The 17,814-nt window shown below is 51.9% G+C and overlaps 7 protein-coding genes across 7 annotated transcripts; 4 read left to right on the plus strand and 3 right to left on the minus strand.

Annotated features, from left to right (window-relative positions):
• The first annotated feature begins 316 nt into the window (after positions 1 to 316).
• Positions 317 to 1,638, plus strand: K489DRAFT_24165 (uncharacterized protein). The gene is made up of 3 exons (XM_033599879.1): positions 317 to 1,391; positions 1,452 to 1,479; positions 1,538 to 1,638. Exon 1 carries the CDS (start codon positions 471 to 473, stop codon positions 1,389 to 1,391), a length of 921 nt encoding a protein of 306 aa, XP_033464722.1. The 5' UTR covers positions 317 to 470; the 3' UTR covers positions 1,452 to 1,479; positions 1,538 to 1,638.
• K489DRAFT_375818 (glycosyltransferase family 8 protein) lies at positions 983 to 4,413 on the plus strand. The gene is made up of 6 exons (XM_033603769.1): positions 983 to 1,387; positions 1,452 to 1,479; positions 1,538 to 1,644; positions 1,702 to 2,289; positions 2,341 to 3,369; positions 3,543 to 4,413. The coding sequence occupies exons 1-6, from the start codon at positions 1,358 to 1,360 to the stop codon at positions 4,065 to 4,067; spliced, it is 2,307 nt and encodes a 768-aa protein (XP_033464723.1). The 5' UTR covers positions 983 to 1,357; the 3' UTR covers positions 4,068 to 4,413.
• A 369-nt stretch (positions 4,414 to 4,782) lies between these two features.
• Positions 4,783 to 6,995, plus strand: K489DRAFT_349255 (uncharacterized protein; the record flags this gene model as incomplete). Its single annotated transcript, XM_033602394.1, has 3 exons — positions 4,783 to 5,372; positions 5,446 to 5,803; positions 5,873 to 6,995. The coding sequence occupies 3 exons, from the start codon at positions 4,783 to 4,785 to the stop codon at positions 6,602 to 6,604; spliced, it is 1,680 nt and encodes a 559-aa protein (XP_033464724.1). The 3' UTR covers positions 6,605 to 6,995.
• A 99-nt stretch (positions 6,996 to 7,094) lies between these two features.
• K489DRAFT_406352 (DUF55-domain-containing protein) lies at positions 7,095 to 8,561 on the minus strand (the record flags this gene model as incomplete). Its single annotated transcript, XM_033607241.1, has 3 exons — positions 7,095 to 7,675; positions 7,735 to 8,346; positions 8,411 to 8,561. The coding sequence occupies 3 exons, from the start codon at positions 8,559 to 8,561 to the stop codon at positions 7,095 to 7,097; spliced, it is 1,344 nt and encodes a 447-aa protein (XP_033464725.1).
• A 759-nt stretch (positions 8,562 to 9,320) lies between these two features.
• On the minus strand, positions 9,321 to 11,402 carry K489DRAFT_375821 (MFS general substrate transporter; the record flags this gene model as incomplete). Its single annotated transcript, XM_033603770.1, has 9 exons — positions 10,911 to 11,402; positions 10,727 to 10,846; positions 10,526 to 10,664; positions 10,441 to 10,457; positions 10,293 to 10,390; positions 10,048 to 10,236; positions 9,923 to 9,992; positions 9,709 to 9,871; positions 9,321 to 9,655 (listed from the first exon to the last, which is right to left on the minus strand). Coding segments are annotated over exons 1-9 (1,292 nt in total), but the record flags the coding sequence as incomplete, so codon positions are not given.
• A 2,579-nt stretch (positions 11,403 to 13,981) lies between these two features.
• On the plus strand, positions 13,982 to 15,387 carry K489DRAFT_375824 (uncharacterized protein). Its single transcript, XM_033603771.1, has 4 exons — positions 13,982 to 14,196; positions 14,256 to 14,392; positions 14,454 to 14,637; positions 14,696 to 15,387. The coding sequence occupies exons 1-4, from the start codon at positions 14,097 to 14,099 to the stop codon at positions 15,256 to 15,258; spliced, it is 984 nt and encodes a 327-aa protein (XP_033464727.1). The 5' UTR covers positions 13,982 to 14,096; the 3' UTR covers positions 15,259 to 15,387.
• Positions 15,388 to 15,462: 75 nt separating this feature from the next.
• Positions 15,463 to 17,220, minus strand: K489DRAFT_330630 (ZIP zinc/iron transport family). The gene is made up of 2 exons (XM_033602125.1): positions 16,711 to 17,220; positions 15,463 to 16,647 (listed from the first exon to the last, which is right to left on the minus strand). Exons 1-2 carry the CDS (start codon positions 16,918 to 16,920, stop codon positions 15,757 to 15,759), a joined length of 1,101 nt encoding a protein of 366 aa, XP_033464728.1. The 5' UTR covers positions 16,921 to 17,220; the 3' UTR covers positions 15,463 to 15,756.
• Between the last annotated feature and the right edge of the window lie 594 nt (positions 17,221 to 17,814).

The following is a 17,814-nucleotide window of genomic DNA, read 5'->3' on the forward strand; positions in this document are numbered from 1 at the left end:
CCTCAGCAACGGTAATCTGGGAGAATATATAGACATGATGGATCAGCTTCTCAACAAACCAAGACCACCGATTAAATACTCCGGCGACCACGTGGGCAGTGCCAGCGGTCCAGCTTCGGAGCAATTTCACCTGCAGAAGATTAGACAAGACAACGGCGCAATAGACAGGGCGTGAAATCGCTATTGTGACGGATCATGCTGCGTGTATGCTGCATGTCATCATTGCCCACTAGACACAGGCGCACAAGTAAGAGATTAGCTCTTGAGCCGGCCCTTTGCTCTGTTCAGCGGGTCCAAATACAATATTACTTATCTACCGAGGTAGGTATCAAAATGATGCTGATGCCCAATTCAATATATCCATGGATGGCAAGGGCAAGAGCGTGGGAAGAGGGCACTACTGTCGCCATCGAAGTCGCCGATGCGAATGACCAATCTGGAGTGCATGACAAGTTCAGACCCACACACATATGAGAACAGGCGGGCTGCAGCCAAGTCGGTGGAGGGGCGGCCATCGGCGCCATTTTGGTGATTGGTCTTATTGCAAGCGGTGGAATCCAATTGAGGAGCACGTAGAACCAACAACCATAACTGGCCGATGTCTTCTAGTGGATCGCATCGATCCTAGGGCGGGCGCGACGTCAGGGTGCATCGGCAGCTCCAACCATGACAACATCGTCCACGTGCGATGCAATTATCTCAACTATATCTACAGCTACTGGAAGGGAAACAAAGTCAACGACGATCATCGAGATGCTGCATCATTCAGTGGTTATAGACAGCGATATGTATTGAACGTAAGAACAGATGCACATCTCGAAAAGGGTTTCGTCTGGCATTTGGTCGATATCAGAAACGTGGATCTTGGATCCTACCGGAGGGTTTACTGTTATCATCGTCGCTATTATTATTTCAGACGATATCTGCGTCTGAGCTCAAGCTGCCCGCCGCGGCTCGCCAATGCGCGCAGGACCACCATCCTGCAATCTCTCATCACCTGCATCGTTGCATCCTCGTACACACAGTCACATAGCGCATTGTCTTATGCTTCTGCCCTGCTCATCGCGGCCTCAATACTGATTCCTTGCTCACCCACTTCTCTCTCGTACATTCTTCGTTCTGAGTATCCAGCGGCATCCAACATCCTAGCACCTTCGACTTCCCATCGACTCCCTAAAGGCCGTCCCCATCATCCCTCTTACGACAGTATTTCACGGCATTCTCGCGCAGCGCGCCCCAATCATCCGGTCGAGCGGGACACAGCCATTTTTGCGAATGCATCGTCGCCACGAATAGTAATTATCTGTGCAGCGACACGCCTGCATAGTCTGTCTTCTGCTTTCCAATCGATTGGACAATGGCAGCACATGAGGATGTTTATTGCACTGTAAGTTGGTTGCGCCAAATACAGCCATTCTTCGAAGCCGTCCCAGACTCTGACCAACCCGCAGCTCGTCTTGAACGATGGCTATCTTCCAGGTAAACGCCCATTGTATGTTCAGGATACTGCTTTCGCGACACTGACATCAGAATACAGGTGCCGCGGTCCTCGCGCATTCCTTGCGTGATGCTGGCTCAACCAAGAAGCTTGCATGCATGATCGTTCAGAATAATCTCCGCGCGAGCAGCGTCGAAGAGCTTCAGGTGACTTGCTGTGCAACATGATCGCGGCTGTTATTTGAGCTAATCACTCTTCCATAGTCGCTCTACAACTATGTCATTCCAATCGAGCAGATCGGCAACCCGAGCCCTGCAAACCTCTATCTCATGAATCGCCCCGACCTTCTCTACACATTCACAAAGATCAATCTTTGGAAATTGACGCAATACCGAAAGATCGTTTACGTTGACGCCGATGTTGTCGCGCTTCGAGCGCCTGAAGAGCTGTTTGATATTCAGGAAGACTTCGCGGCTGCGCCCGACGTTGGCTGGCCGGATGCGTTCAACAGCGGAGTCATGGTTTTGACACCGAATATGGGCGTCTATTCGGCGCTTCACACATTGGCGAACGCTGGCGACAGCTTCGACGGAGCGGATCAAGGCTTGCTCAATCAGTACTATGAGCACAAGCCTTGGAAGCGGTTGAGCTTTACGTACAATACCACACCAAGCGCCAATTATCAGTATGAACCCGCATACCGGTACTACAAACGGGATATAAGTATGGTTCACTTCATCGGCAGCGAAAAGCCGTGGCGACGAGGACGCGATGCTTCTGGAGTGCCTGGCGCATTTCAGGAAATCTTGGCCAAGTGGTGGGCAGTGTGGGATCGTCACTTCGAGGTCTCAGTAAGTCTATATACAGGCATGGGCGTCTTCATAATCAGCTGACTCCTATAGACATTTGACTACATTGAAGGTCGACGACATCCGCCTCAGAAGGACCCCTACCGCGCATCGCCGCAGAATCATCAACCGCAGTCTGATCACCAGCACTTTTACGCGACAGGATACCCAGCTGCTACGACACAACCTGCTCCACCACCAACAGCATATGCGCCACAAACGCAAGTGGATCATGATCAGCCGCACACCTCAGAAACTCCCATGACTGACCCAGGCGAACCTGCTGAGAATCTCGATCAAGGACGCACGCAGCCGACACCGACTGTGGAGCAAAGGCGGTTCTCCGCTCCGCAAATGGAGTGGGATGCCACGCGCGGTGCACCTCCAATTGAGTCAAGACCTGAAGCTGCTCACTTTCCCAGTCAAATATATGAGTTCAATCATGATCCTGAGCCCTTCCGAGCGCCACCCTCATACCCAGAGCCTCCTAAAGATATGTGGTATGAAGTTCCTAAGGAGAAACCACGTCTAAAAGAGAAGCCACGACCTATATTCCCCTGGGAGGAACGCGAGGTTGCGCCACCGACACGACGATTTATCGAAGACGAGAAGCCTCAGACGACAGAGCCGGAGGATCAATTTGTATCAGCTTTAGCAGATGAATTGGAGGTGGAATCAAGTACTGCAACCGATCCAGTACCACCAATGATCAAGTTGAACGACGATAATCCATGGCAAGCTTTTGCATCAAGCAGAAATGCGTGGGACGATGTAGCTGGTATCGATAGATATGTTCGAGCTCTCAATTCCTACCAAAAGGATCGCAGCAACCCGAACGCACGCCCGCAGTCGCAATCTGATCAAGTTCTGACACCATCGAACTTGCCTGATCCAGAAGACCTCGTCCAGCAGGTCGATCGGCGGAGAGAGAGCTTGATACTGACGGACTTCCCGTCTGCTATAGAACGTCCATCACTACCAGTGACTCCAGCTCCGCGACGACGAACAAATTTTTGGGGTAGCGATGGAGAAGCCAAGGAGGATTTACCCGAAGCTGAAGGAGTTCCGAATCAAATCGAGTGGGTAAGTGACGAGAATGAGTTCGACACCGCGTAGCCGTTGTTTTTGTCTCTAGGGAGAGGGCGAGTGACCATCAGCTACTGCCTACTCGGCTCTGACGCAAAATTTTCATCGTCAATGCTACACAGCGCAGTTAGATTTGATTTATAATATGCTGACTCGAGCTTTTCACACAGGATCCTGCGACCCAGCTCGAGAACCTTCGTCGCAACTCACTCCTGGCCACTGACCTCAAGCTTCCTGCCCCACGACCCATCTCCAAGCGAGAAATGCCACCGTCTGCTGCTCCCATCCCAGAGGACGGTGAAGCAACGCCACGTGCCGGAACTGCCGTGACCTCTCCTCAGCAAAGACCTGTCGCTGTTAGCGTCATTGCTTCTAGTGGTGGCAGTAGCCCGCATGGGCTAATACCATCATCGCAATCTGCACCAATCACAACGAGGAAGGAACAGCTCCCTTCAAATTCGGACATCGTAACTGAGATGAATACCGCCCTCAACGCCGCTTCGATTTCAGCGCCCTCTGTGGGTGAAGCCATATTCTCGATTCCGGACTTCAATGCTAGCAAGGTCGACGGCACAGACTCGGCTGTGCCGAAACACCATCCCCATGACGTCGTGCTCTCGCCGAGTCAACCTGAAATCATTGAGATCGACCAAAGTGCGCCGTCCACGCAGCACGTCAGCCGCGTGCAGAGCTGATTTGCCATTCATGGGGTGAATCGCAGGTGTCGCACTGAACCTCACAGGTGCGTTGCCCAGACTTAGCTTTCAGGAACAGCAGAGAAGGAACAAAGCATACAACGGGAGAAACAATTGACCTCCCTCCCCCCATTTGGCACATCAAGACTGCACAATTCGAAACAGCCAATAATCTCGTCTCTTTGTGTCATCAATTCACGCATTATGGTTTTGAGATGTTCCACATTCCACATGGCGATGCCGGAACCCTTTTCTTTGACATCATTCGCAAGGCGCTGGGTAAAATAATGCTAGTTCCATCCATCATGATCGCATTTGAATGTCATCATCTATAGAATCTCGTTCGACAGCTGCATGCGCGACGTGAAATAGCACATCGCGGAACCAAGTTTACGCGTTACTTGTTGTGCTTGTATAGTACATGCGTTAATCACATTTCGCAGCTCGTGAAGCCACGAAAATGCGGCGATTGCCCGATTGGGAGGGACTTCAAGCTGCTTTCCCGCGACCTATATTCTCCCATCAGACTGTAGCCAGGAGGGCCTGTGAAATTCCAATTGGTCGGAATGAATATGTAATGTCATTTCGGGTCGAATGTCAATATCATTGATGTGGCACAATGCCACGACTCCAACTTCGCAACTCGCAATGGTGTCTGCGAGCAATTGACCGCAGTTGCCCTAGCCATGTCACAAGCGGCCATTTACGGACGTTCATGCGCTGCCTCACTGCCGACCACTCCTCGACGACAGCTTCGTCCGACGCAACAGAAAACTCCGATGCGGCAAAGGGAAAAGATGCTACAACAAGAGACGCTGGTCTCCTAGATCAGCTGAAAGAGCGAGGTCTCATCAATCAGATTGCTGGCGATCATGGCGTACTTGATAGCATACTGCGCAGCCGGCGCGTGAGCTTTTATTGCGGCGTGGATCCGACAGCTCCTTCACTTCACCTAGGACATCTCCTGCCATTCATGCTGGCGTTCTGGATGTTCCGCCATGGCCATCATGTTGTCACTCTGGTTGGTGGTGGAACGGTACAAGTCGGTGATCCCACCGGACGCTTGACCGCGCGAGAAATCATGTCTGACACGACTCAAACGACCAATATCAACTCAATCACCAGCCAACTGGACATTATGTGGCAAAATATGCGGGCATACAGTGCGCGACGCGGCAGTCCATCCAAAGAAGGAACGCGAGAGCTGTTGAACAATGTTACTTGGCTTGGAAACCTCACATTGATGGATTTTCTTCGGGATATGGGCAGAGGCGTGCGCATTGGTACACTGCTGGGTCGTGACACGTGAGTGAGTTCTAGCTGCCTCTCAGATAACTTGTAGGCTTGATAGCGAATTGCCCGCTGACTGTAGCTGCAGCGTTAAAAACAAGCTCGCCAAGGGAGATGGGATGTCATTCGCCGAATTCACATACCCACTGTTACAAGGTTGGGACTGGAAGTACATGTTTTCCTTACGGAAAGCGCAGATACAAATCGGAGGCAGCGACCAATATGGAAACATCATCGGAGGGATTGATGCTATCAGGTATTCGACGCAGGCCGACTTCGAGCTTGCATGGGCCTTGACACCTGACGGAAAACTGGAGTCAACGCAAGCCCCCATGGGTATCACGACACCACTTTTGACCACCTCGAGTGGCGAGAAGTTCGGTAAGAGCGCAGGCAACGCGGTCTGGCTCGACAAGTCCATGACTTCACCCTTCGATCTGTACGGGGTAAGCATAATTTCTTCAATTATTTCTTGTCTTTCTCCACACAGACTGATCGATGTTTGCGCGCTTTAGTTCCTCCTGTCTACGCCGGATGCCGACGTTGGAAAGCTCCTTAGGCTCTTCACCATCCTCCCGTCCGACGAAATCAAACAGCACATCATAGATCATGCAGCGGATCCAGGCAAACGTCTAGCGCAGCACCTCCTGGCATCCGAAGTCCTCGAGCTCGTCCACGGGAAAGAAGTCGCTGATCGTACCCGCGATGAACATCGTTCCATGCGCGCACCTACCCTTGCGGCTCTCCAGGCCGGCCCCCCCAAGCCAAATTCGCAAACCGAATCGACTCAGGGACGGAGCGGTGCCGAAGACAAGAAAGGGAGCACCACTTTTGATGATGGCGATACCGCAGCGCTGCAGCGTATCCTACTGCCCGAATCGCTCGTAAACAATAGATCACCCTCGGACATCCTCTACGCAGCATCACTCGCCAAGAGCAAATCCGCCGCAGCACGTCTCGTCTCCGCAGGCACACTCTACGCCGCCACACCGCTGGCTTCTGACGCAGGATTGTCCGAGTCGGTTTCAGACGTGATGAACACCGAACTACGCTTTATCAAGCAGACCGGGAACGGCGTCAGTGAGCTTGCGGCTTTCACTCAGCCGGGCAATCTTTTGGTACTGCGGCTTGGGAAGTGGAAGATCCGCATCATCGAGGTTGTGCCGGATGCTGAATATGAGGCGCGTTCGGCGGCTGACGGGCGGGAAATCTCACCCCAGTGGCTCAAGTTGAAAGCGGCACACTAATCGGAGTAAGATTGCGTTGCACTTTGCCAAGTCCGCGATTCGAGGACGATTCCGGGCGGAGCAATGCGCCGAAAGCGCGCGGCCTGGTCGAATGGCCCTTTGTACATTAGAACGGAGTCGAATCAGAGGCGATTGTGCCTGGCGGTCGAATTGTCAGTGGACTTGATCCTGAGCATCTTAGCATTGTCATGTGAAATTGATTGAAAATATGTGAGATGACAGACATGTTTCGGAAAGGATCACTCGTGAGATGAAAATAGATAGAAAGGTATTTGAATTCTGTTGCTGAGCTCAAACATGCTCATACTTCGGGCCAAATCATGCGGGTATACTAATTAAAGGAAAGCAATCAGAGTCATTCGAGCACAAAGTCGCGTTGCCCGCAGTGAGGAGCGTTCCATTGCCGACCTATGGTCGAGAGAGAGAGAGGGACCGGAAATTTGAAAGGAGCGTCAGGTCAGAACAAACCAGCTCAATTTTCAAGGCGTGTTCAAAGAGCACTAGCTGTCGGCACCGGCGACAATATAGATGCGGCGTTCTCGACGAGGTTTGTCGCAGCTTCCGTGATAGTCGTGAGAGTTGATTCCAGCGCATCGACCGTCGCAACTGCAGTCTTCTGCACGACTCTTGCAGCATCTTGCACGGCCGAGGACGCAGGGAATGCATCGACCTCCTTCTCGTATCCTTCAATCAGGTTCTCATGGATGAAGTTCCACTCCTCTTCGGTCACCTTGGTTACACTGAGGCGTGAGTATCGGAGCACGTCCATGTTACTGAGTACTCCGGAATCCTTGCCGTGCTTCTGGAGATCGGAGAGCAGAACCGGCTTGCTGAGCTTCTTGCGAAATTCCACGTGTACTACACACCACTTCGCACGATCTGCTTCCTTCTCGACATATGCATAATGCTCATCATCGGCGGTACTCGGATCTGATTCGTGTTCTTTGACAACTTCCATGATGCCAACGATTCCTGGCTTTCGGCCAGCTTTTCCACCACTTGCATAGAAGAACGCTAAGTCACCTTGTTGCATTGCGCGCATGTTCTTAGCGGCCACAGGGTTACGCACTCCTGTCAGTAGATCAGTAATCCGTTCGCAATTCTTGCAAAATTCTATCTTGAATGCTTACCATCCCATGGCTCCGGTCCACCTTTTGCGTGGAGATCGTCGATAGTGAATTTAGTGTTGAATGTCTTGCCGCTCTTCGTCACTTCCTCCCGATCCTCCTGCTCAGCTTTCATCAGCCAAAATTGCTTCCCGGACGCAGCGTTCCGGACACTGGTCTGTTCGGCGGCAGATCTGTGCTTACGCAAGGCCTCCTCATCGGCTGCACCATCGGCTGCACTCTCGTCTGCCTCCTCTACCGCCTCAGGCTCATCGGCAATCTCTTGGAGTTCCTCCTCGAGTTGGTCGGCTGCGGCGGAGTCATCACTGGTGATCTTCGTAGTCTCGCCTCCCTTTGGTGGTCGGCCACGTTTCTTGGGCGGTGCAGTTTCGGATTTTGGAACAGCAGGAGCACTATCCTTCGCTGCCTTGGGTGGGCGTCCTCGTCCTCGTTTCTTAACATCTACTGGTGAAGCGGCGGCGTCGCTCTTGTTTTGAATCTCAGCGGAAGCTTTCTTCGCTGTTGCAACCTTCGCATCTTCATGGTCTGCGTCTTTCGCCTTGGCAGGTCGACCACGCTTGGCTTTTGGCTCATCTTCTACTGCAGCCTGCTTGGCTGGACGTCCTCGCTTATTGCCTATAGAAATTGATTGCATTAGCACATTCTTTGTTTCAGATCTTTCGTGGCTAACCCCACTCACCTGTTCTGGTAGTTTTGTTGGGGGCAGTGACCGCAGGAGTTGACTTTGCGGCCGGAACAGCACGACGAGGCCGCTCGTTTGCTGCTGTCAACGCGACAGGTTTGGCTTTTGATGTGCCTTTTGCGGGTCTCCCAGGCTTGTTTGGAGGCATTTTGCGATTGAATGGCGCGCGTTTGCGCTTGACTTAAGTGACGTTAGATCTGACGCAAGCTTCGGAATAGTGTGAAGAGGTTGTCACGCGCAGATGGTGAATTGTCGTAACTTAACCCAGAAAAATGCAACTGAAAGATGAATGTAATGCACCGGATGATGGGTTGAATAAGATTGGCAGGTGAATGTTGTTCCTCGAATACAGTAATGGCGAAAGCTCTGCGGCAGGTGGGCAACGCCAGAGGCAACGCGTGTGGAATGTTACGCAGCGGGCGTCAAGTACAGATTTATCCGGTGGCTGGGCACTACGGACTCGGTCTATTATCATATTCAAACTCGACAACATTATACGATTCGACTGCACGATAAAGGACGATTTAGTACTTGCACATGATTCTGGCCCGTGATTCATTTATCATACTCGTCATACTCATTTCCTGACACAATTGCGACAAAGGCTTAGATCCATCGTCGCGGCTATAGAGCTTCTGCGGCGTATCTAGAATGCTTCCGCAGAACTTTGCCATACCTCATGAACAAGAATCTGATCAAGGATTGTCAGCATGTGATTTTGCACTATCGGAGAATAATGCTGACTCACGGAATGGGCAACGCGAGACACGAGATGCCCCCAAGTAAGCTTGTGGCTGGTCCAACGCCCATGTTCCTGAACATAGGTCCTGCGGCCATGGGCAAGCCACAAGCGAAAAGCGATCGAAGGATGGTGTTGGCAGACGTTGCACTCGCTGCATACATCCCGTACTGGTCGACCAAAAAATTAAGACATTGTTGAAATGCAACGTTGAACCCGGCTCCGACGCACACCGCAGCTACAACAGGCAATGCGACCGAATATGACGGGTCTGCTGTCCAGCCAAACCAGAAGAGACCGACTGCCTACAGTTGTGTCAGCCATCGATCATTGATTGCCATGTGATAGTACGAGGGATTGAACACTGCTAAACTCACGAATAGAGCGCTGCCCACGAATAACGGGGGCAGTCGTGCTTCTGGAACAGGCTTGCCGTTGTTTTTTTCAACAGCCTTTATGTATCTTGGTTGGTTGGCGATGTTGATACCAATAGCGAGCACAGTCTGCGCATAGTTGTCAGCTCCTGTCGTCCCCTTGATCTCGAAGATCATCTTACTCCGGTGAAGAGTCCGAGAAACGGCAGAGTGGACACCACGGGGCCGTATCCGCGCATTTCCTGAAAGACAATGGGAAACACTTCAAGGAAAAGGTACAAGTTCGCGTAGACGAAACTGGCGTACAAGGCGATACAAGTGACCGTCGGCTCGGTCAGAAGCATGCTGTGATGGTTGTCAGTTCTTACATCAATCGGTCCATGGGTTGCTACGCACAGGAGAGGCCGGCTGAAATATTTCGTGACCACGTTTCTCGGCGTGATCTTGACAGCCTCGTGTGGATGCCCTGAACTTATGATTAGCGACGGGTTGACACAGCAAAGGCAAAGATGGTTACGGACAATACCGATCATCATCCGTCTCCTTGCGCACTCGTTGGGCTTTTCGTTTGAGTAGAACAGGTGCGTAGATCTCAGGCATGCCAATCAAAGTCACAAATGCAACAAACAGAGCCAAGATCGCTTCAATGTACTCTGTCCATCGCCAGCCGAGGTGAGGGTTGACAACGATGCCACTGCCAATGATTGGGCCTGGAAGAAGTCAGAGTCAGAGAATGGTATAGCCACGATGGCGCCATATCACCCACCGAGGCAAGGGCCGCCAACGACCATGATCGAATAGAAAGACATTGCAACTCCGCGTCGCTTTGCTTCGTATATATCTCCCAGGGCCGCAGAAACATTGCTAGAATCTCATCAACATCAATCGCGAGGCACGGGACAGGTCAATCCAACCTTACTGGTGCGCTCGCCTGAGAGTCATGCGTTAGATATGGGTTCAGAGGTTTCAGGGCGGAGGTCGGGACCTCTGTGGACGTACAAACAGGCCCGCAAAGAAACGAGTGACGAAGAAGCTCTGAGCATTTTGACTGGTGGCGCTCCCGATACTGAACAACGCTAGGACCACGATCGCTGGGAGCATGCTCCATTTTCTGCCGTACACCTCACTGATAGGTCCCCTGTCAAAGTTGACGATGGTCAGAGTATGTAGCTAGAAGTGTCACAAAGTAGCATTTCATACCACATCATTGGACCTAATGCAAAACCAAGGATATAGAGCGCGACTGCAAGCACAGCCGCCTCTCTACTGATCCCGAACTCATTTGAGAGGACATCGAATGCTGGTGAGACGATAGATGATCTGCACAGGCCAAAGTAATTAGCGGCATCGATCTCACTCATATCGACAGGAAACTGAGACGGACCCAAGTGAGCCGACAAGTGCAAGAAGCCCAAGCTGCAAGGTAATCCAGGCCTTTAGAACTGCACTCCAGTTCTTTGGATTTCCTGGGTCGTTGTCCTCGAACACGACTTTGAAGTGAGGATCGTTGACTGTTGTGCCAGAGGCTTGTGCGTCGTGAGGCTTTTCATGAGCATCCAAGCCTTGGACGCTAAGCCTCGTTGGTAGATGGACGGCAGACTCGGACCTGACGGCCGGATCGTCAGTGACATCGGATGCGTCTTCCGATTTGCGATCGGGTTGGAATGCCTGCGAGCTAAGCGATGCTGCTGAATGTGACTCCATGGTGCCGTATTGTTTGGAGTCTCCCTGCTCACTGGGCTCGACGATTTGCCATCAACCGAAGTCGATGTCGGAAGTCGAGCTCGAGGGCATGATCTTTATTCATATCGAGGCAAGGAAGGCGAATCGGCAATAACGGCATGTGTGTGGATCAATGCAAGGGTGCTGCGTGATATGTCATCTAAAAAGCAAACGCATACTCTACTTGCGGACAAGCAGCATCGGATTGCGGGAGCAATGATCCACACCTGCACGCCACGGTGGGAAACTAAGCGCCGGAAGATTCGCCGGGATAGATTCCAGCCAGTTCTAAGGGACCTCTCGTTCGTGAAGCGGCACGGTCGGTATGGCGCGAATTGCGGATATACCGTATTCACGAAGGAACGAAGACGCGTTGCTGACGAGTGACCGCCATCTTCTTCTGTGCGAACGGTGATTTGCAGTTTCTCCATCTGTAGCTGAAAGAGAACCCTGAGATTTCCATCCGAACCGTTGGTCATGCAAGTGTCCTTAGCCTTGCTGCAGCTCTAGGTGGGGCATTCCTCGACGTGCCTTGTGTGGTGATCATGTCACCCGACATACCCGCACATACATAGACTCACAATGATGAGAGATCAAAAAGGGGAGAGCTTTGGTAGGCGGATTTAATGGACAGTTTGCAGGACACTACACTTTTAGGATTTCGGGCATCGAAACTCGTGCCTATCGATAGATTACCAGTCTGCTGCGCGTGTAGTGTCTATCTTCATTACCACATAGAAGATAGTCAATGAAAGCGGATCGCACAATATGCATCATGCTGGAAGTATTCGAAGTGGCATCTAGTTGGAGTATGTATCACTTCTTGACCGCGGTGAGCCTGCGCCCCGAACCATGCCGTCCTTGGGCCATTGACGACGAAGGGTATCCCGATAGACTGGCTCAGCGCAAACTAAAGCGATCAACACCTGGGCATGTGTAAACTCGGGCGTGACCACAGTCCGCTGCTTCGGATCTAGAGGGAGTACTTAGATAGCGTTGGCGCATCAACACAGCCATGGGCAACATAGAAACCATCCACTCTTGAATATATAATATATGGTCCGTGGTCGTTCAAGACGTCGGATCGCTTGCGTTCCGTACAGATTCGGACGATTTTGAGATACTGGTTGGACGAGTTGGAGTACGACACGCCCTTGAAGCGATTGCCTGAGGCCAACACACGGCCGGTATGGCCGATGCACAGTCGGAATGCTTCTCATTTGTTCCAGGTTCATCGCCGTACCACTTCGACATACTTATTATGCACAAAGGTAGCATTCAGCATTCACGGCACCCCGACCTTCATGAGCTTCCAAGCTAGATCGTCAACCGTACTTTTTTCCAAAGCGTGCCTCGGTCGGCAAAGTAGACCCTTCATGTCATGGACGGCCGACCGATCCTGCAGACACCAACAGGATCAGATCTGACATCTAGCGCTTGGCGACGATGGCAATATACTCTTCAAGCTCGTACGATTCGAATTGTGTGTGCGATGGTAGTATCATTCGTATGACGATTCTCAACCACACACAGCACGGGTGAATCTTTTGCGAATTTTTAGTAGCCAGGCTGAGCCACAATGACCACATCAAACTCTGTTGGATTGGGACACGCGGCACATTCTCCGACACGCATTGATGATGAAATCCTTGAGCTCAAGTGGTGGCTCACCAGCAAAATAACCTAGTGTGGTGCTGTCATGAAGGGCGGAGGTAGGAGTGCAGGTGGTAAAGGTGGTGGTACCTGGGCCGGTTGGCGCTGCGCACGGCTCCTTGAGGTTAAGCTTTCAAAATGACGTCGTCAACGGCGGCTTTTCACCTTGGTCACAAACGGTTGCTCAGGAGATGGGCGATGCACGTCACAATTTCAGAATGCGGGCGATATGTCATAGTCAACCGTGCAAGTGCCGTGCCATGCACACGCAAGGATCCGGGTGAGAGACAAGTCATTGGTGCTGCTGCTGCTTGGATACGGTAGTAGCGGTACGATTGAACAGCATTTGGAAACATACTTGCGGCTGAATGTGGAACACAGAATTTATGGTGATACCTAGGGATGCAGCGAGTGCTCTCCAACCCATACCTGGTAGGGGAGGTACGCTCATCAGACGCCGATGGCACCAATTCCCAAATATCGTGTCGCAAGGTGTGCCTCTGAACGCCGTGAGCTTTCCTCCCAGACTTTCATTATTCCGAAACTGCTGCGGCGGACGGCGAGTGGAAAGACCGGCCTGAGACATGGAACGCCACAGAATGCCTTGCCAGCGACTCTCTGCCATACACAAGAAGTGATGAATGCATGTAGTAGATTGGGCACAGCACTGTGCCGAGCTTGATTAATTGGAATACTGATCATAGCAGGAAACACTACTGGACTGGACCGCCATAGTTAGTCGACGATGATGAGGGAAAGACTTTTCTTGGGCGCTTGACGAGGCCATGAATGTCGATTGTGCACAGACATTGGAGCGAGCCGCCGCCCGCCTCGTGACGTCAAGGTGCTCCCAGTCACTCCTTGAGTGTGCCACTTATCATCCTCAGGGCGGGAAAATGGTGCCAAAGCTGCAACAATGCTACTGTGCTGTAAGCATTAGTTCCATACGTAGCATTGCTGTACTGTTGCGTGCGTGTGTTGTGTCTTGGTGTCTTGTCGTTCCAAGGTGGCTGTGACTATTATTATTGTTATCATAGCTCTCTTCCGGAGCCAAATTTCCTCTCTGAACTTGTACTCCTTCATTCACCTTTTCTTGACTCTCACCAGCAAGAACATTGCCTACTAATCACAACCACCTTACACAACACATCACTTCTCCCAACCAACACCGCCCATCATGCATCGCACATACTCTATGCGCCAGTCGCGCGCCCCGACCGCGTCGCAAATCCAGAACCCTCCTCCGCCATCCTCGTCGACCAAGTCGAACCGCCTGTTCGGTCGCAACAACATCAGTAAGACCCGCTCTTTTCCAGACGGTCAATGAGAGTGCGAACTAACCGCAGCGCCACAGGCCACACTTTCCGCAAGTCCGTCCACCCCGGCGCTTTCGGTCCCGATCTTGCGAAGAAGCTCTCTCAGCTCGTCAAGATGGAGAAGAACGTCATGCGATCAATGGAGCTCGTTGGCCGTGAGCGTATGGAGGTTGCTGTGAGTATTTGCTTTGAATTACAGCCTCTCCAGAATTTGCACTAATCACTCTGTCGCACAGCAACAACTTTCCATCTGGGGTGAGGGCTGCGATGACGATGTCTCTGATGTCACCGACAAGCTCGGTGTTCTCATCTACGAGATCGGTGAGCTCGAGGACCAGTTCGTCGACCGATACGACCAATACCGTGTGACCATCAAGAGCATCCGTAACATTGAGGCTTCGGTTCAGCCTTCGCGTGACCGTAAGTCGCTCATCCAAAACTCAACATGTTCGATTCGCCATGCTGACTATAATCTTAGGCAAGCAGAAGATCACCGACCAGATCGCCCAGCTCAAGTACAAGGAGCCTAACAGCCCCAAGATTGTCGTCCTCGAGCAAGAGCTTGTCCGTGCCGAGGCCGAGTCCCTCGTCGCCGAGGCCCAGCTTTCCAACATCACCCGTGAGAAGCTGAAGGCTGCTTTCACCTACCAATTCGATGCCCTTCGCGAGCACAGTGAGAAGATGGCGATCATCGCTGGCTTCGGCAAGCACCTTCTCGAGCTCGTCGACGACACCCCCGTCACCCCTGGCGAGACCCGCAATGCCTACGACGGATACGAGGCCTCCAAGGCTATCATCCAGGACTGCGAGGACGCTCTGACCAACTGGGTTGAGCAGAACGCTGCCGTCAGCTCCAAGCTCTCCACCCGCACCCGCACTCTCTCTCAACGCCGCCGCAACAACGCTGAGGGTCACGACCTCTCCGGCCAAGACCAGGACCGTGAGTCCGGTCACTGGATCCCCGCCAGCCAGCACCAGAACCAGGAGTACGACGACGAGGAGGAGATCCGCGGCCGCGAGGAGGAGCGCGTCGCTGCTTAAATTCCGCCATATCAGCTAAGAAATATGAGATGGACGGAGGAAACAATTTCCTCGGAGATTTGAAAAGGAAAAATAATAAGGGTGTCATGCCGCTTATACCCTAGGACAGCCCGCGGCCATTGACAAGCCCAGCAATCGTCCCGCGGACGACCGTAATGATGTACCTATTTGATTAAATAATGTGTTTTGGCAAAGAAAGATAATGCGTGTTCTCCTCATAATAGTCTTCGCCTCTCTGTACTACACTCATCTTCTTAGTACCCGATGTAACGCTGATAGTGTACATGCTGCCTTTCAACGACGTCCTCGATGGGTTGCGTCCATGGCAGCTGTCTTCTACTGGAAGTAGTGAATGCGAGCCGCTGCCAGTAAAATAAGGTGGAGATAATTGCGGCTGGAAAAACCTCTACCGTGATAACAATGCCCCGAAAAAAAATGCAGTCCATCCACTCTTTGTCCTCTCCATGAATCCAGGCGATAGCCGAATTTCAAAACCCTTCACGCCCAATAGCCCAGGAGAGCCATCAATGCCGCACCAAGCATCATACACAGCACGGCACCCCACACCTCGCGCGCAGGTGCCGTCTGCATTCTCTCATTCAAGATAAAGTCATGCGCCATGAGCTCAACCAGACTCGTGTAGATCAGGATACCTGCTGAGATGGAGTCGAAGATGCCGTTCACCATCAAGGACGTCCTGCTGTGCGGATGAATGGAACTCCTCACCCCGAGGCCGATGGCAATGGCGACAGGCGTCGATAGCGCGTATCCAAATGCCATGTAATACGGGGTGGACCGCTGTCGGCCTCGCCAGTCGATTGTAGCTAGTCGGGATCCGATCGCCAGGCCCTCGAAGGTCTGATGCACAGTAAGGACTATGAACAGGGTCACGAACTCAGCACCTGCGACGGCGAGCGTCAATCCGATGAAGACCGAGTGGAAAATCACCCCAAATTCGAGGATCATGACGGCCGTAATCTGACTCGCATAAGACTCTCCGTGAAGATGAAGGGTTTCCTCAGGATTTACCAGCGTAGCACTACTGCTTGGAACGTGCGTGTCGTCTGATTCGGCCTGTTCAGCCGAGTGGGCCTCTATGTCTGCGCCGACCGACGGCTGGCTCGGATTGTCCTGATATGGTGCCTCCGGAGTCGCCGTATGTCCCTGAGCACTCGATCGATCGGTCCCATATGCTTGCCCATTCTCATCGGGCAAATCTTGATGATTCTTATTCGATCTTCGCCCAAGCTTGACATACCGGACCATCAGTAACTCTGCAATGAATAGAGCGAATATGCTCATGAGGCAGATTCCTTCTGTCCAGGGATAATCCGAAATGACTCCATCGAGACATGGATTGTTTAAAGCTTCTCCTGCAGGAGCGAGCAACTATTCGAATCCCAAATGTTAGAAGCTGGAAGATCCACGATGACTGATACATCTGCCACTTACATGTATGAATGCTGTAGCCGAAATGACGCCGGAGCCGAAATATTTCGCAAACGTCCATAATCTCCCTGGAGACTGTACATGTCGATGGCGAGAGACATGCACGGGCAGCCAGCAGCCTATAAAAGCGCCTATGAAAATGACGAAGATGGAGCTGATTCTCAGTCCGAGTCGCCCGTCAAATTCATTGTCATCAGAACAGGCGATCGCCATTCTATCGTATGAAAAGAACGTCAAACGCGGGAATGCTTAGAAATGCGAGCGGCGACACAGCATGTGCAATGTGCAATGCAATCGTAGAAATTGTGAAAAGCGCGTCGCGGTGACGTATGAAATTCCTGCGCGTTCAGTGGCGGCCACGACTTTCAGGACATTTAGAGAAAGCGACGATGGATCATTTATCATGTATAGCTGGCATGCACAGGAAAGCAGCTTCCGTAGGACATGATGAGAGTGTGTGTCACATCCGCGAGACCTTGATGGTAATTGTATGCATAATGACAGGCACGGCAGGCGCACATGGTCGGGTGAAGGAACGAGACCCCGTGGACGCATGTGCCATCACGGTGTAATAAGCCGACAAGGTCATCGGCATCTACTTTTGCTGCGGACCGCGCAATGAATTGAGCATATCATTAATGTACCTAGCTATTGAGGTCCGATTCATCATTTGCGTTTAATAAGACGGAAATGTCCCCCAGGTAAGCAGGTACCTGCTTAAACAATAATCGGCCTACATCTGATGGATGGCAGGAGTAGCTTGCCGTTTGGAAAAGTTCCTGAAGAGGCGAAATTAATCGCCATAGATCGCGACTTTTCCCTAAATACCTAGGCATGCAGTCCTTGGTTCGATTATAGCAGCCCGCAATTATTTGACCTGTTTTGACTTCTTTTCGGGCCTATAAGCACTCTGAGTAGACAGACGCATGGCTCTGGAAATTTCAACATCCCAGTGTGCACTCAGTGATCAGCCATGGTTTGCTGATCAGCTAGAGCGAATGCTTGTGCCTGCAAGGCTCTCAGCGGTAGCATGTAACAGCCGCTGAAGGAGTGTACTGATGTGCGATTGGCGGGCTGAGCCCGATCGCAGCTTGCGCTGGTATAGTC

The sequence above is a fragment of the Dissoconium aciculare genome (genome assembly GCF_010015565.1).
Source record: "Dissoconium aciculare CBS 342.82 unplaced genomic scaffold K489scaffold_1, whole genome shotgun sequence".
Lineage (NCBI taxonomy): Eukaryota > Fungi > Ascomycota > Dothideomycetes > Mycosphaerellales > Dissoconiaceae > Dissoconium > Dissoconium aciculare.

Bases quoted from the DNA above. Each gene is read 5' to 3' on its own strand.
- K489DRAFT_24165 (XM_033599879.1), top strand. From the start codon at position 471: ATGAGAACAGGCGGGCTGCAGCCAAGTCGGTGGAGGGGCGGCCATCGG.
- K489DRAFT_375818 (XM_033603769.1), top strand. From the start codon at position 1,358: ATGGCAGCACATGAGGATGTTTATTGCACT. The intron at 1,388-1,451 runs GTAAGTTGGTTG...ACCAACCCGCAG, and splicing joins ATGAGGATGTTTATTGCACT to CTCGTCTTGAACGATGGCTA. The intron at 1,480-1,537 runs GTAAACGCCCAT...ATCAGAATACAG, and splicing joins GAACGATGGCTATCTTCCAG to GTGCCGCGGTCCTCGCGCAT.
- K489DRAFT_375824 (XM_033603771.1), top strand. From the start codon at position 14,097: ATGCGCCAGTCGCGCGCCCCGACCGCGTCGCAAATCCAGAACCCTCCT. The intron at 14,197-14,255 runs GTAAGACCCGCT...GCAGCGCCACAG, and splicing joins GTTCGGTCGCAACAACATCA to GCCACACTTTCCGCAAGTCC. The intron at 14,393-14,453 runs GTGAGTATTTGC...TCTGTCGCACAG, and splicing joins GTGAGCGTATGGAGGTTGCT to CAACAACTTTCCATCTGGGG.
- K489DRAFT_330630 (XM_033602125.1), bottom strand. From the start codon at position 16,920: ATGGCGATCGCCTGTTCTGATGACAATGAATTTGACGGGCGACTCGGA. The intron at 16,648-16,710 runs GTAAGTGGCAGA...GGATTCGAATAG, and splicing joins CGGCTACAGCATTCATACAT to TTGCTCGCTCCTGCAGGAGA.